The sequence below is a fragment of the Trachemys scripta genome, chromosome 11 (assembly GCF_013100865.1).
Source record: "Trachemys scripta elegans isolate TJP31775 chromosome 11, CAS_Tse_1.0, whole genome shotgun sequence".
In the NCBI taxonomy this organism is placed as follows: Eukaryota; Metazoa; Chordata; order Testudines; family Emydidae; genus Trachemys; species Trachemys scripta.
This window is the reverse complement of record NC_048308.1, coordinates 37,637,408-37,651,773: the sequence shown is the minus strand read 5'-3', so window position 1 is coordinate 37,651,773 and position 14,366 is coordinate 37,637,408. Positions and strand designations below refer to the sequence as shown.

Sequence of the window (14,366 nt, the reverse complement as noted above, 5' to 3'; positions counted from 1 at the left end):
AAACATAGTGATAAGTTAAAAAACATATTTGATAGTGGCATAATACCTTAATCGCTATGGCAATTAATAGATTTTCTGAGCAAATTATTATGAGAATTTACCTACTATCGGAGGAGAGTGCACATGATATGGCAGTGAAAAGACCCCTTTCATATAACATCCTCTTTCTTCCCACCCACTTTAAACTATGGGTCCATTAGAAACAAACATATCTGATTCTCCTTAAAGTTAAAAAAGAATTCAAAGTTTCATTTTACATTTTACTTGCAGCTTCAGTATTTAAATAAAATACATTCCAAGAGAATTATCCAAATCAGAGAATAAAATGGTTTTACATAATCATTAGAGTAAAAAACATGAATTGCTTTAGAACAAGAGATGTTATGTGGTTTATCTTAAAATGACTTAAACATAAAATTTTACTTGGACATTTACAAATTTTAAGTTATCAACACTAACTCAATAGTATTTTAAAGCACTTCTCAACCTACAAACATTTCTAACAACATTTTAATTGTTGTTAATTGTTAAAACAATCTAATGTTTTAAGAAAATTACCATACCTAGATCCAACGGCACCATCACCAGAATCTTGGCTTCCAGCCTCACTTGGAGTACTCACAGATTTGGAAGATGGAGACATAGGAGGAGGGACTAAATAGTGAAACAGACAGGTATCCGCTGTTACTACTCGTAGAGGTTGCACAGCTTAGGATGTTTCCAAATTAATTTAACATGAAATATTAAAAAAAAAAAAAAGATGGCAAACAAAAAATACGTGGATGAAAATGAATAGTAGAAAGAGAGGGGAAAAGACAATGTTAACATTTCATGCTGGAGACTCATGCAACTCTTTGGCATTTAATGTAGCGGGGATTTATATATATAAAAAGACACACGCAGGAGAAAATGACTGGTGAATATATATATATTTTTTTCTCAATTTCTACAAAATGCTGCCACCAACTTTCAAAGGAGACAATTTTCTTTACCATTTGTCATTTCCAAATAAGTTCAAAGCATGTTAGTATAGCATTAATAACTGTTTTCATGGATTAAACAGACCATAAAATGCACTATTTAAATTCTGCTAAATTTGCCTTCACTTCAGTTACAACTGCAACAATTTATTTTGCCATACAGTAAGTTTTAACCTGTACTGTTGTTTTATCAGATAATAGTAATTAACACTTCTTTTAGACACAAGAATAGCTGCTATCCTGGAGCTGTTTTTTAATTAAATGTAATAATGTTATATTTAAAATATATATCTCCTTTAAAAGTTTCAAGCATTTTGGGTGAAGATTGCAAATAAAATTTAAAAAGCAACATGCTTTTGGGAACTGATGCATAATGAAGAGTGACATCATGCAATTTAAATACAATGCAAAACTGTTTCCCCAGTCTAGAAATTATGATTTGTAAGAACGGCCTGACCCGGTTTTATACCTTTTTGACAGCCTAATAATGCCTCAGAGTTCTTTGCACATTCTATTTTTCAGTAACGCACACAGACACCCAAAGCCATGGTTCTCCCCTAAACTGGGAGTTTAAAAAAACAAAAAAACAAAAAACAAAAAAAACACCCCCCGCCTGCCCCTCCCTTTCCTCCCAAAACAGGGAAAAATTACAGGTAAAGTTGGTAGAAAGCTCTTTTTACAGGTATACTTTTACTTGGTAGTCACTGCCATCTGCTGGATAATTTATAGAATGACTGCCTACAACCCTCTATTCTAATACTGCATGATTTTATCACTAACTTGTTCAATTAAAAAACGGCAATTAACATAAAAAACAGACAAGCATGAATGAAAACTTGTTCTGCCTTTACTAAATTAGACAGTTAAGACCTGAAAACAGAGCTAAGGGATCACAATGCCTAGACTATCAATTTAGCTCAGACTGTATCAAATACACGGCCGTGATAAATATGTCACGGACCATGAAATCAATTCTCCCCTATGAAATCTAGCTATTGGAGGGGAGTAAAAGAGGGGAGGGCTGAGGGTGCCCCACCAGGGGCTCCTATCATGCACCAGGCACCAGTTGCTAGTCCTGGCAGGATTGGGGAGGGATGGTACTTCCTCTTCCCCTGCACAGCTGCTCTTGGAGGTGGGGGGAGATCAGACCCACCTCTGGGTACCTCCCACACTTGTAGCAAGCGCCATGGCTGCTGCCTTCAGAGCCCAGCTGAAGCGCAGAAGCAACGGTAGTAATCCTGTGACCACTTTGCAACCCCCACAACCCCTTTTTGGGTCAGGACCCCCACGATTACAACACCATGAAATTTCAGGTCTAAACATCTGAAACCATGAAATTGACTAATTTTAAATTTCTACGATTGTGAAATTGACCAAAATGGACTGTGAATTCAGTAGGGGCCCTAATAATGTGCAATCAGGGGCGGCTCCAGGCACCAACGCACCAAGCATGTGTCTGGGGGGGCAAGCCACGGAGGGCGGCCTGCCGGTCGCCGTGAGGGCGGCAGTTAGGCTGCCTTTGGTGGCATGCCTGCAGGAGGTCCACCGGTCCCGCGGTTTCAGCGGCAATTCTGCAGTGGGTACGCCGAAGATGCGGGACCGGCGGACCTCCCGCAGGCATGCCGCCGAAAGCCGCCTGACTGCCGTGCTTGGGGCGGCAAAATACATAGAGCCACCCCTGTGTGCAATCCAGTGATTGAGCTCTAACTAATAGATATAAAGGATCAAACACTGAACTATGACATTAAATATCATAGAGCGAAATCTAAAAATACTTATGTATACTGCAGCTTAAAACTGTGTGTATTTATGCGCCAAAGCAGAGCAGCTCTTCCCCACACTCCCTCCAAAAAAATCCAAAGAAAAGATGAGAACAAATGACTGACTTTCCAGAATTTCTTTTGCCCCTGGAAGCAGCTGCTCACTGTACACAACTTCATAGATCACGAAAGAGTCAGATACAAAGAAGGTAAGAGTATCAACAAAACAAGCTCCCTGAACAGGGGGCTGCAAACGAGGGAATCTGAGAGGGAGATCCCCTGCTGAAGGAACGAACACTAATTCTTGAGGTGAGCGAGTTTTTGTTTCTGTTTGGTTTTTCTTTTGGCTTGTTTAAAGTTTACAGTGTGGTCTGTATGGGACTGTGTGTTTAGGGACTGTGTGGGAGTAGGGGTCAGAGGCCAGCTAACTGAGTGTGCGCTAGCAAGGCTCTAGCCTCCTGTCCCTTGATCCTGAATCATTCTTGATCACCTTTCCCCTGTGTGTTAATGAGGGGGCATGGTTCAAAAAGGCCACATTGCCAAAGCCAACACTGCTCCTGGGTCCAGACAGAGAACCCAATCATGGATGACTCTACACAGGTCCTGGTGTGGATTTGCAGAGACTGACCTGTAGTCCCCATCACAGAAAGCCAGGCTAGGGAGGTCATCCAGTGTAAGAGTTTCCTACTGACAGGATCCCTCAGGAACCACATGGGAGAGCTACGGGAGGAGGTGGCCAGGTTGCAAGTGATTGAAAATATACACATGGAGACCTCCAAGATTGAGGAAGCAATCCATCTGGGTAGGCCTGCAGTGGCACCACCAGGGGAGGAGGAAACAGCCCCTTCATAGGGAGGAAGCTGGATGCTGGCTACTTCTGCTCCCAACCAATCCTCCATAGAGATGTAAAAAAGCAAACAAACAAAAAACCACACCACTAGTTCTCTACTCTGGCAATGAGGGATGAAGAATCTCCCCCAAAGGCAGAGGAGGAGGAGGAGCCACATACCCCAAAGGCTGGAAGGAATGCGGCCACCAGTCCTGAGAGAAAACCACCTGGTGGTGAGATATAACCCTGAGCAGATGAGACGTGACTACAGGCCTCTGGAAGTGAGGGTGAGGGAGCTGGGGGCACAGGTGGCGGTGTCATCAATCCTTCTGGTCGAGGGTAGGGACCCAGAGAGAGAGAGAGAGACACACACACACACACACTCTGGGATGAATGCAAAACTGTTCAGTCACAGTGTTGCCAGGAGCACTTCGACTTCCCTGACCATGGGATACTGTTCCAAGAAGAAGAACTGCTGAGCAGAAAGAGGGTCCACCTATCAAGGAAGGGAAAGAGTATATTTGGATACAGACTGGCTAACCTACCGAGGAGGGCTTTAAACTTCGTTCAAAGGGAGCAGGAAACAAAAATCCACAGTAAGTCCAAAACATGGAGACCTAGATGAAGGGTCGGAATCTGGGGGGGGAGAGAGATGGGACATAGGAAATCATAGCAGGGATACAGGAGACAAGGAAATATAGAAGGGGAAATCTAATCAACGTCTTAGATATCTGTATATTAATGGAAGTAGTATGGGGAATAAAAAACTAGAAATACTAGTGAATAACCGCAATTACAACATACTTGGTATCACAGAGACTTAGGGGATACTTCATGTGACTGGAATATCGATATAAAAGGGTACAGCTTGTTCAGGAAGCACAGGCAGGGAAAAAAGAGAGAAGGGGTTGCTTTCTACATGAAAGATGTATACACTTGCACTGAGACGGATATAGAAGTGGGAGGCAGACCTGTTGAAAGTCTCTGAATAAAGATAAAAGGGGTAAAAAACAAGGATGATGATATAGTATGAGTCTACTATAGACCATCTAACCAGGAAGAAGAGTTGGATGAGACTTTTTTTAAACTAACAAAATCATCCAAAGCACAGGATTTGATGGTGACGTGGATCTTCAACCACCCAGTCATCTGTTGGGAAAATAATACAGCAGGGCACAGATTATCTGACAAGTTCTTGGAATGCAATGGAGACCACTTTTTATTACAGAACGTGGTGAAAGCGACTACAAGGAAGAAGCTATTCGAGATTTAATTCTGATAAATATGAAGGAGAATTTGAAGGTGGAAGGCAGCTTGAGTGAATGTGATCATGAAATGATACAGTTCATGACTCTAAGGAACAGTAAGAGTATAGCAAAATAAAGATAATGGACTTCAAGAAGGCAGATTTGAACAAACTCAGAAATGGTAGGGAAGATCCTATGGGAAGCAAGTTTAAGGGAAAAAAAATTAAGGAAAGTTGGTAGTTTTTAAAAAAAAAAGATATTATTAAGGGCACAAGGGCAAGCTATCTCAATGTGTAGAAAAGATAAGTAGTATGGTAAGAGAACACCCTGGCTTAATCAGGAGACCTTCAATTACACTGGTCTACAATTTTTGAGACGTCGTCTGCTTCAGAGATAAAATGTGCTATTTATTATGTATTTTGATGTGCTGAATTCAAATATGACAATTAAAACAACTGATTGGCTACTGTTTCTAAAATATTTAAGTTTTTACATTTTATGTCTATGTATATTGTGTAGATAGTAGAGTTTTAATCATAAATTGTAAGCCTCAGTCTTTTCATGTGTTTATGGTTGCTTTACATGACAATATTTCACCTGTCCTGTTTATGTAACACTTTAAAAATCAGCAAAAGGGTTATATAAATAAAATTTATTATGAAACAAAAGGCAAAAAACTATTATGTACATAGTTTAGTCCTATTCAGTGTCTACTCGGCGCTTCTTGGCTTGTCTCTTGTATTCATTAAATGGAGCATCTCTTGTCACTGTTCAGCAATAGTCTGCAAGCACTGATGGGCTCCATTTGTCCTCATAGCGTTTCTCCATTGTTGCAATGTCCTGGTGAAATCGCTCGCCGTGCTCGTCGCTCACTGCTCCGCAGTTTGGTGGAAAAAAATGTATATGAGAGTGCAAAAAAAAAAATGTATCTTTAGTGACATGTTGCAACCAAGGCTTTTGTATGCGTTGAGGAGGTTTTTCACCAACAACCTGTAGTTGTCTGCTTTGTTGTTTCCGAGAAAATTTATTGCCACTAACTGGAAGGCTTTCCATGCCGTCTTTTCCTTGCCACGCAGTGCATGGTCAAATGCATCATCTTGAAGTTCTCGAATCTGAGGACCAACAAAGACACCTTCCTTTATCTTAGCTTCACTTAACCTTGGAAATTTTCCATGGAGGTACGTGAAAGCTGCTTGTGTTTTGTCAATGGCCTTGACAAAGTTCTTCATCAGACCCAGCTTGATGTGTAAGCGTGGTAACAAAATCTTCCTTGATTCAACAAGTGGTGGATGCTGAACACTTTTCCTCCCAGGCTCCAATGACTGTCGGAGTGGCCAATCTTTCTTGATGTAGTGGGAATCTCTTGCACGACTATCCCATTCGCAGAGAAAACAGCAGTACTTTGTGTATCCAGTCTGCAGACCAAGCAAGAGAGCAACTTCAAATCGCCACAAAGCTGCCACTGATGTTGGTCATAGTTTATGCACCTCAAAAGTTGTTTCATGTTGTCATAGGTTTCCTTCATATGGACTGCATGACCAACTGGAATTGATGGCAAAACATTGCCATTATGCAGTAAAACAGCTTTAAGACTCGTCTTCGATGAATCAATGAACAGTCTCCACTCATCTGGATTGTGAACGATGTTGAGGGCTGCCATCACATCACCATGTTGTTGCAGGCTACAAGATCACCTTCCATGAAGAAGAATGGGACAAGATCCTTTTGACAGTCACGGAACATGGAAACCCTAACATCACCTGCCAGGAGATTCCACGGCTGTAGTCCGGAGCCCAACAGCTCTGCCTTACTCTTGGGTAGTTCCAAATCCCTGACAAGGTCATTCAGTTCACCTTGTGTTATGAGGTGTGGTTCAGAGGAGGCAGATGGGAGAAAATGTGGGTCCTGTGACATTGATGGTTCAGGACCAGAAGTTTCATCCTTTTCCTCTTCCTCGTCTGACTCAAGTGAGAATGATTTTGGTGCATCAGGAACCGGCAGTCCTTCTCCTTGGGGTACTGGGCGTATAGCTGATGGAATGTTTGGATAATGCACAGTCCACTTTTTCTTCTTTGACACACCTTTCACAACTGGAGGCACCATGCAGAAGTAACAATTGCTGGTATGATCTGTTGGAGCTCTCCAAATCATTGGCACTGCAAAAGGCATAGATTTCCTTTTCCTGTTCAACCACTGGCGAAGAAGATTTGTTGCATAAGTGTTGCAGCATATGTGTGGGGCCCACCTCTTGTCCTGATCTCCAATTTTGCAGCCAAAATAAAAGTGATAGGCTTTCTTAACCATAGTGGTTATACTGCGCTTTTGTGATGCAAAAGTCACTTCACTACAAACATAGCAGAAGTTATCTGCACTGTTCAGACAAGTACGAGGCATCTCTGCTCACTTTGGCTAAACAGAAATGTGTCCCTTTGCAAAATCAAACACTGACAAATAAGAGAGCACGACACTGTATGATTTCTAGAGCTGATATAGGGCAATTTGTTCAGCAGAGTGATGTAAGCTTCGTTATGATTGCATCATCCATGACTTCTAGGAATAACATGATGCAATTCACATCATGTATGACGCAATACCAGCTTCAGATTGCATCATTCATTGTTTTGCCTAAAAAGCAAGTACTGTCCAAACCCAGTCAGATTTATTCATAGATCCAGTCAAAGATGTATTTTAGTCATTTCTGGTTTAAATTGAGATCCCTTCCCTTTATAACTCACTTATCCTCTGCCATTGCCAAGTCAAGGGTCGTATATACTGACCCAATAGCATATCTTGAAAACTAGAGCCAAATCAACAATTTTAAGCATCATTTTCGTTCTCAGTGACCCAGAATTAGTAAAGTTTGACTACATTTATTTCAGAAGCATTTTGGCTGTAGAGCAGTGTAATCAAACAGTTTGTAAGCACTTAGAAGAAAATAAGGTGATAACTAACAGTCAACATGGATTTGTCAAGAACAAATCATGTCAAACCAACCCAATAGCCTTCTCTGACATAAGCCTTGTGGATATAGAATGGAAGCAGTAAATGGGATAGATCTCAACTTTAGTAAAGTTTTTGGTACTGTCTTGCATGATGTTTTCATAAGCAAAATAAGGAAATATAGCCTAGATGAACCTGATATAAGGTGAGTGCAAAACTGTTTGGAAAATGATAGAGTAGTTATCAATGGTTTAATCAAGCCAGAAGAACATAGAGAGGGGGGTTCCTTGGGGACCTGTCCCGGAAGCAGTTCTGGTCAGTATCTTCATAAATTATTTGGATAATGGCAGAGAGAGTACACTTATAAAGTTTACTGATGATACTAAGCTGGGGGGAGTTGCAAGTGGTTTGAAGGACAAGATTAGAATTCAAAATGAACTTAAACTGGAGAAATGGTGGGAAATAAATAGGATGAAATTCAGTAAGGACAAACGGAAAGTACATCATATAGGAAGAAATTTTTCAAACAACTGTACAAATACAAAATGGGAAACGACTGTCTAGGAAGGAGTATTGCAGAAAAGGATCAGGGTGGTGGTGGGTGGGTGGTGTTATAGTGGATCATAAGTTAACTGAGAGTCAACAATGTAAGATTGTTGCAAAAAAAAGTTAACATCATTCTGGGATGTATTAGAAGGAGTGTTGCAGGCAAGACATGACAAGTAATTCTTCCACTCGACTCAGCACTGATAAGGCCTCAGCTGGAGTACTCTGTCCAGATCTGGCTACCACACTTCAAGAAAGATGTGGACAAATTGGAGAAAATCCAAAGGAGAGCAACAAAAATGATTAAAGGTCTAGAAAAATGTGACCCACGTGGAAAGATTGCAAAAATTGGGTTTGTTTAGTCTGGAGAAGAGAAGACAGGGGGAGGGAGGGGATGATAACAGTCTTCAAGTATGTAAACATTTGTTACAAATAGGAGTGATAAATTGTTCTCATCCACGGAGGACAGGACAAGAAGTAATTGGGCTTAAATCCCAGCAAGGGATATTTAGGTTAGATGTTAGGAAAAACTTCCTAAGAGCAAGGGTAGATAAGCACTATAACAAATTATCTAAGGAAGCTGTGGAATCTCCATCATGGGAGACTTAAGAACAGGTCAGACAAACACCTGTCAGGGATGGCCTAGATCAGGAGTCTCAAACTCAAACGACCATGAGGGCAACATGAGGAATAGTGTATTGAACTGAGGGCCGCATTACTGACACCCACCCTCGCTGCTATGAAAATAATTAACCAATGAAAACAATCATTTGAAGGTTCCCTGATTTTTTACACCAAATTCTGCCCCAATTTACGTATGATGCAACCTTGTTCGAGACATTGAAACTACATGGAGTGCGAGTCAGGACAGATTTTGACCCTCTAACATACACTAAAGTTAAAATGCCTTTTTCTTTTTAGGAATCTCTTGTTCAGCAGAAAACCACACAAGTATTTAATGAAAATTCTATCTTTATTAAATCCTATTTGCACCAGAATTATTTTTTAAAAGAGAGAGACAGCACTATATATCTGGAAAGGAAAGACTAGTTTCAGCCTGAGTACCTACTCTATGCCTCCCAGTTTATTTACATTTGTATGAAGTTTCCATTTTTTAAAAATCTGCTATGTACAGCATCACTGAGTGATTTAACTGTAGTACAACATGTATATGCTAAAGAAATAGATTCTCATTACCAAAGTAAATGGCAGATCTAATCCAGGGTTTTGGAAAATAATTCTTATTTCTGATGTTCTGCCTATTAAAAAAAACCCTAAATTTGCTCCTCCCCCAAAATGCTTTTCTGGCAGAGGAAATTACATTTAGAACTCTCCAATACATCTCTGGTAAAAGCAGATCTAAAATAATGTAATATGCGTAGAAGGCAGACTAAAATTCGGCAAAATGTAAAAGGAATTGACAAGAACTAGTCCTTGTATACTGATTTACCAAAAGGCAACTTGCAGTAGCCTATCATTTACTTATAGTAGGCATATGTATCTAGCAAACAGATTTTTAGGTAATGCCATGATTTACTAGATCTCCTTCTACAGTACTTTATTCATAATCAATACTGCAAATATTAACATGCAGTGAAGAGGTTTGAGGCCTAATCTCTTTAGGCACTGTTACTAGACTAAAACTTGCACACTCTTCCTAGTTAATAAGTGGGCTAGTGGGAGGAGCAGATCAGAAGACTTAAGAAAAAGATTTGTGCACAGAATCCTTATGAGTGTATTATTTCTAAAGCATTCTCAAATTTAGTCTGCGATACTGCAATGCCCCCTTGTGGAGTATGTCATTTCCAAAAAGGAAGTCTCCCCCTTGGTGGGGACAATGCCTATTTAATGCAAATTTAATTATCTTACGAGACACTCCAAATAAGAATGCTTAATTTTGATTGTTAGAAGATAAAATTTTAATGATTTCTTGAAGCAGTTTTGTGTTTCACTAAGTAAGTATTGTTAGATGTTCATCTGTGTGTGTTCTCCTTGTGTGCTATCCTAGGTCTACGCAAACAGCCGGCACAGCAGACCTCGAGCGAACCAATGACCACAAGATCCGTTAAGGTACGAAGGCACCAGGCCAGGTTTATTGTCAACCAAGCACCAGTAATAGCACGAGGATACTAAGGCATGTATGCCCGTGACAATGGACGCAGCTCTGTGAATGGCAGAACTTTCCATTCCCCCCTTGGTTGGACCAAGACACTCTCAGAGATACCTCTTTATACCCTGATACAAACAAATTATGTGCTGCCCCTGTGAGATAAATAGTTACTGCCCCCTGATGTGGCTAGTTATCACCCATCTCCTTGTGCATGTTGGTTCGATTTAAACATCTCTATTTATCACTCCGTTATCCTGACCTTGTCTTTTAGGAGGGGTCAGCATGTTCCTGTTATCCTTGGAAAATATTTTTGTACCATCCTTGATATCAGGATATTTTGGTACCACTCTTCTGAAATGTGTTTTCTAAGAAGTGCTAGGCACAGAGTACTTAATCAATGTGTGTTTCTCCAATATCAGCCCTGTTCTTACCAGATTCTCTGAACTTGCAAGCAGGCAAAGCCTGACATTTGCTCACAGCCTAACTTTTGCTAACTTTGCTTTATATTAGCGAAGTTTGCCCACTTTAGCTCAGGCCTCATACCAGGCCTCTAACACAAGGGCTTATATCTCAGGCTATCTTCCTACTACAAGTATGTCGTCTTACATCAGGGATATGGTGGTATTTAAGAAAACCTGGTTCAGAGGATGAGTTCTTAGAAGTGGAATCCCATATTATATCATTAAGGCAATATCTGATATAGGAAAACCGCCTTATTGGAAGTCTACAGAAAGGAAAGACTATCAATACGTGTTTACTTTATACATTTTTCCAATACAGTTCTTTCCTTTGAAGAAACTTAACGTAACCTGAGTTAGAGCTTGATCAAAGCTACTGCTTGAAGTTAAATATAGCCACTGAAAGGGAGCGTTCTCCATTGTCACATGCAAGCAAGGTCCAGGCTTTGGACAAATGGTTCCCTGCCTGAAGAGTACCAATTGTGTTAGGGCATGGGATTTCAGACAATTTTCCATGAACAGTTACACATTATAAACCCACAGATTTGTTTTATAGAGATGTACCAGTTCATGGCTTTCAGACTTTCACAGACAGCTAGTAATCATGTGCTTGTGGACTTCTGAAAGAGTCTTTCATATTAGTTCAGCAAAACTATCAAGCTTTCATTTCTCCTGTATGGAAATGTCCAAAATTTTAGTCTACCAAAAATACCCAGAGAGGAATGGATAGTTTGTAACATATTGAACTGCTAAAGACGCCAAAACTCTGAATGGCAGACACAGAGAAAGATACTGAAATATCTGTGGAGTACAATTGCCAGAGTAATGATTAAAGAGACAGGATTCTACCCTTACAAGTCATTGTAGATCATTGCGAAGCTTATGGAATAAGAATGTTTTTAATGGCATCCCCATGGTCGCTTTCAAAATACATAGGGATTGTTTCAAGACCAGATGCAACAAGGTAGTCAGAGAAGGATCATGTCCATAATGGAAAAGCAACTGCCACACTGCTTCATACTTGCAGACAAGACAAGACAAGATTCAGAGTGATAGCCCAAATCAAAAGGATAACTTGAAATCCTGGGTGGTCAAAAACTAGTGATGAGAGAAGTATCTAAGATTCAGGATGGAGTTTAAAAATACTTCTCCAGTTTGATTTTTTTTTTTTTTTTCAGAAAGATGTGACTAAGGAAAGCCAAAGTCTGAGCAATCAGACATACCTGATATACAAAACCTATCCAAGAATGGGGTAGGATCTGAGGCTAAAATAGGGAAAGAACAAATTAAGAACAATTATATTTTCCTAGACAGTTAAAACTTACATTTGACTTTGCTGTTACCCCCATTATTGGAAGTGAAAGCACCTTTAGGCCTGACAGAAGACTGTTGTGGATTTTAACACTCTGTTCTGATAACATTTAACAGCATAAGCAGAACTGTGTACATGTAAGAAATTGCAGAATAATCATGTTTAGTGTTGCATATGTGTAAGAAATTGCAGTGTAATCAAGATAAAATAACTAAAGTTAGAAAAGACCGGTGTGATTTAACACTAAACTTGTACGGACAGGGAAGATAGTTAACATGGAAATGAGAGACTAGAACATATGTATAAGAAAATATATGCAAAAAGTTTGCGTGACAAAGGGAGGCTGCTGTATTGTTTGGTGCTGGAGGAGACTGATGAGATTGTCCTGATGAACTTCCCACTTGTAAGTGATCACTACTCTGTTTTTCCCTTAATAAATATGTTAGACCCATCTGCTGATTAAGTGAACCTCAATCCAACACCCATAAGATTGTGTAGGTGTTGGTAGGAGGGGGAAGTTAAGTAGTAGAAACAGAACAAATGCACAAACTGATGCATTACTGACAATGTATAGTAATTAAGGTCTGTAATTGTGGAGAAGTGGACAATTGCTAGCTAAAACCCTGCCTGTTGACAGAGGACAAAATACCAATGTGCTGTTCAGGGAAAATAGGAGGAAAACAAAAATGTATGTTATTTAATGCAGACCAAAACAGATTCCCAATAATTCACTTTTGTTTATGTTCTGAAGGAAACTTACTTTTGACATATTCCTCAATTTTATTTAATATGTGCCAAAGATACTTTAAATTTAGATCCCAGTTCTCAGAGACCATCTTAAATATTGAGTAGATTAGCAGAGTTAAACATTTTACTAACAATATTTTGTAAAAGAAGAGAGATCGAGCATTTAATTGTGTGCACTGAGGCACATCATTTAGGATTGACACTTATGACAAATGGTGAACTATGCAGGACAAATTGTGCCAAAGACAAGAGACACATGCAGGCTAGAACTACTGAGTCAGTCATTTAATTTTCATGCTTCTAATACAAATGCTACATTCTTCATGTAGGATATGATTTAACTGGTATTATTCTTACCTATAGGAGAATCTGGTGTTAATCCCATGCTTTGAAGCAATGCTTCAGCTTCTCTTCTTTTCTTTTCAAGGTCAGACTCTTCTTGTACAGGAAGAGCTTCCTTCTTCTGATCAGTCTAAAAAAATTTCAGGAACAGACAACCTTTATGAGACAGTATATAGTTGATGTAAAACATTTTGTGGTTTCATATGTGAGAAAACATTTAGTTATTTTTCAGTATTCACTTTTCTGTGCTTAGTGAATAAATATCATGAGCTTGGAGAAGTCTGATCTAGCAATCCTCAAGCTCCTTTTTGCAGGGAAAGTCAAAGAGCTCTTTCTATGTTCCTTAATGAGATAATGATCTGGAAAACTGCTAGAATGGCAGTAACTCTTATAAAGAAAAATATTATGGGTTTGGGATAGCAAGGAGACAGACAGAACCTTGGCCAACTGTGTGACAGGACACTCTGCCCGATATGGCAAATATTTAAAACATTTACTAATTAGAAGACTATATAGCTCATGTGCTAGCAGGCATGAACATATTCAGAACGACTTCTCTGTAGGGGCGTACACGGGCTGCTTAGGTTTTCTTGTCAATCACATAGGTTTCACAAAATGAAAGAAAGGGAACTGTGAAAGAACTATGTGAGACACCCTTTCTTTACACAAAAACACAACTGATGGATGCACAGTACAGTTTACGTTAAGTTGTTTCTTGCCACACTCCACAAAACAAAAGGAAAAAAAATCAAGTAACTAAACGCTTCAGCATATTATTCAAAATAATAACCAAAAGATTAATGTTTGGGCCAAGTGAATTTTAGGATTAAAGCACACTCAGCTCCCAATAACATCACCTCAGCCTAAAAATCAAATGAACTATCCTCCAACTGGTCACTGAAAAAAGTCTACAATAACTGATGTTCTAGAGAGAGAGAGAGAGAGCGCCAAAACACTCCATTAAGTTTAAACAAATAAGTCTATTACTTATTAACTTGAAGAAATATGATTCAAATTCAAGTTGCTCATACTATACAATACATTTATTTCAGTCACATAATTAGAGTACAATCATTGGCACTCTGTCACTATCAT

General features: G+C 39.5%; 1 protein-coding gene across 4 annotated transcripts in view; it reads right to left on the bottom strand.

Annotated features, from left to right (window-relative positions):
• Positions 1–14,366, bottom strand: part of DYNC1I2 (dynein cytoplasmic 1 intermediate chain 2) — a 50,067-nt gene that overhangs the window by 32,433 nt on the left and 3,268 nt on the right. For 2 of the 4 annotated variants that reach the window (XM_034785536.1, XM_034785539.1), the window contains exons 3-4: positions 13,287–13,401; positions 564–708 (exon numbers count right to left, since the gene is read on the bottom strand). In XM_034785536.1, the coding sequence (XP_034641427.1) occupies positions 564–708; positions 13,287–13,401 (260 nt within the window). The remainder of the gene's footprint in view (positions 1–563; positions 709–13,286; positions 13,402–14,366) is intronic. The other 2 variants (XM_034785538.1, XM_034785540.1) reach the window with 1 other exon arrangement.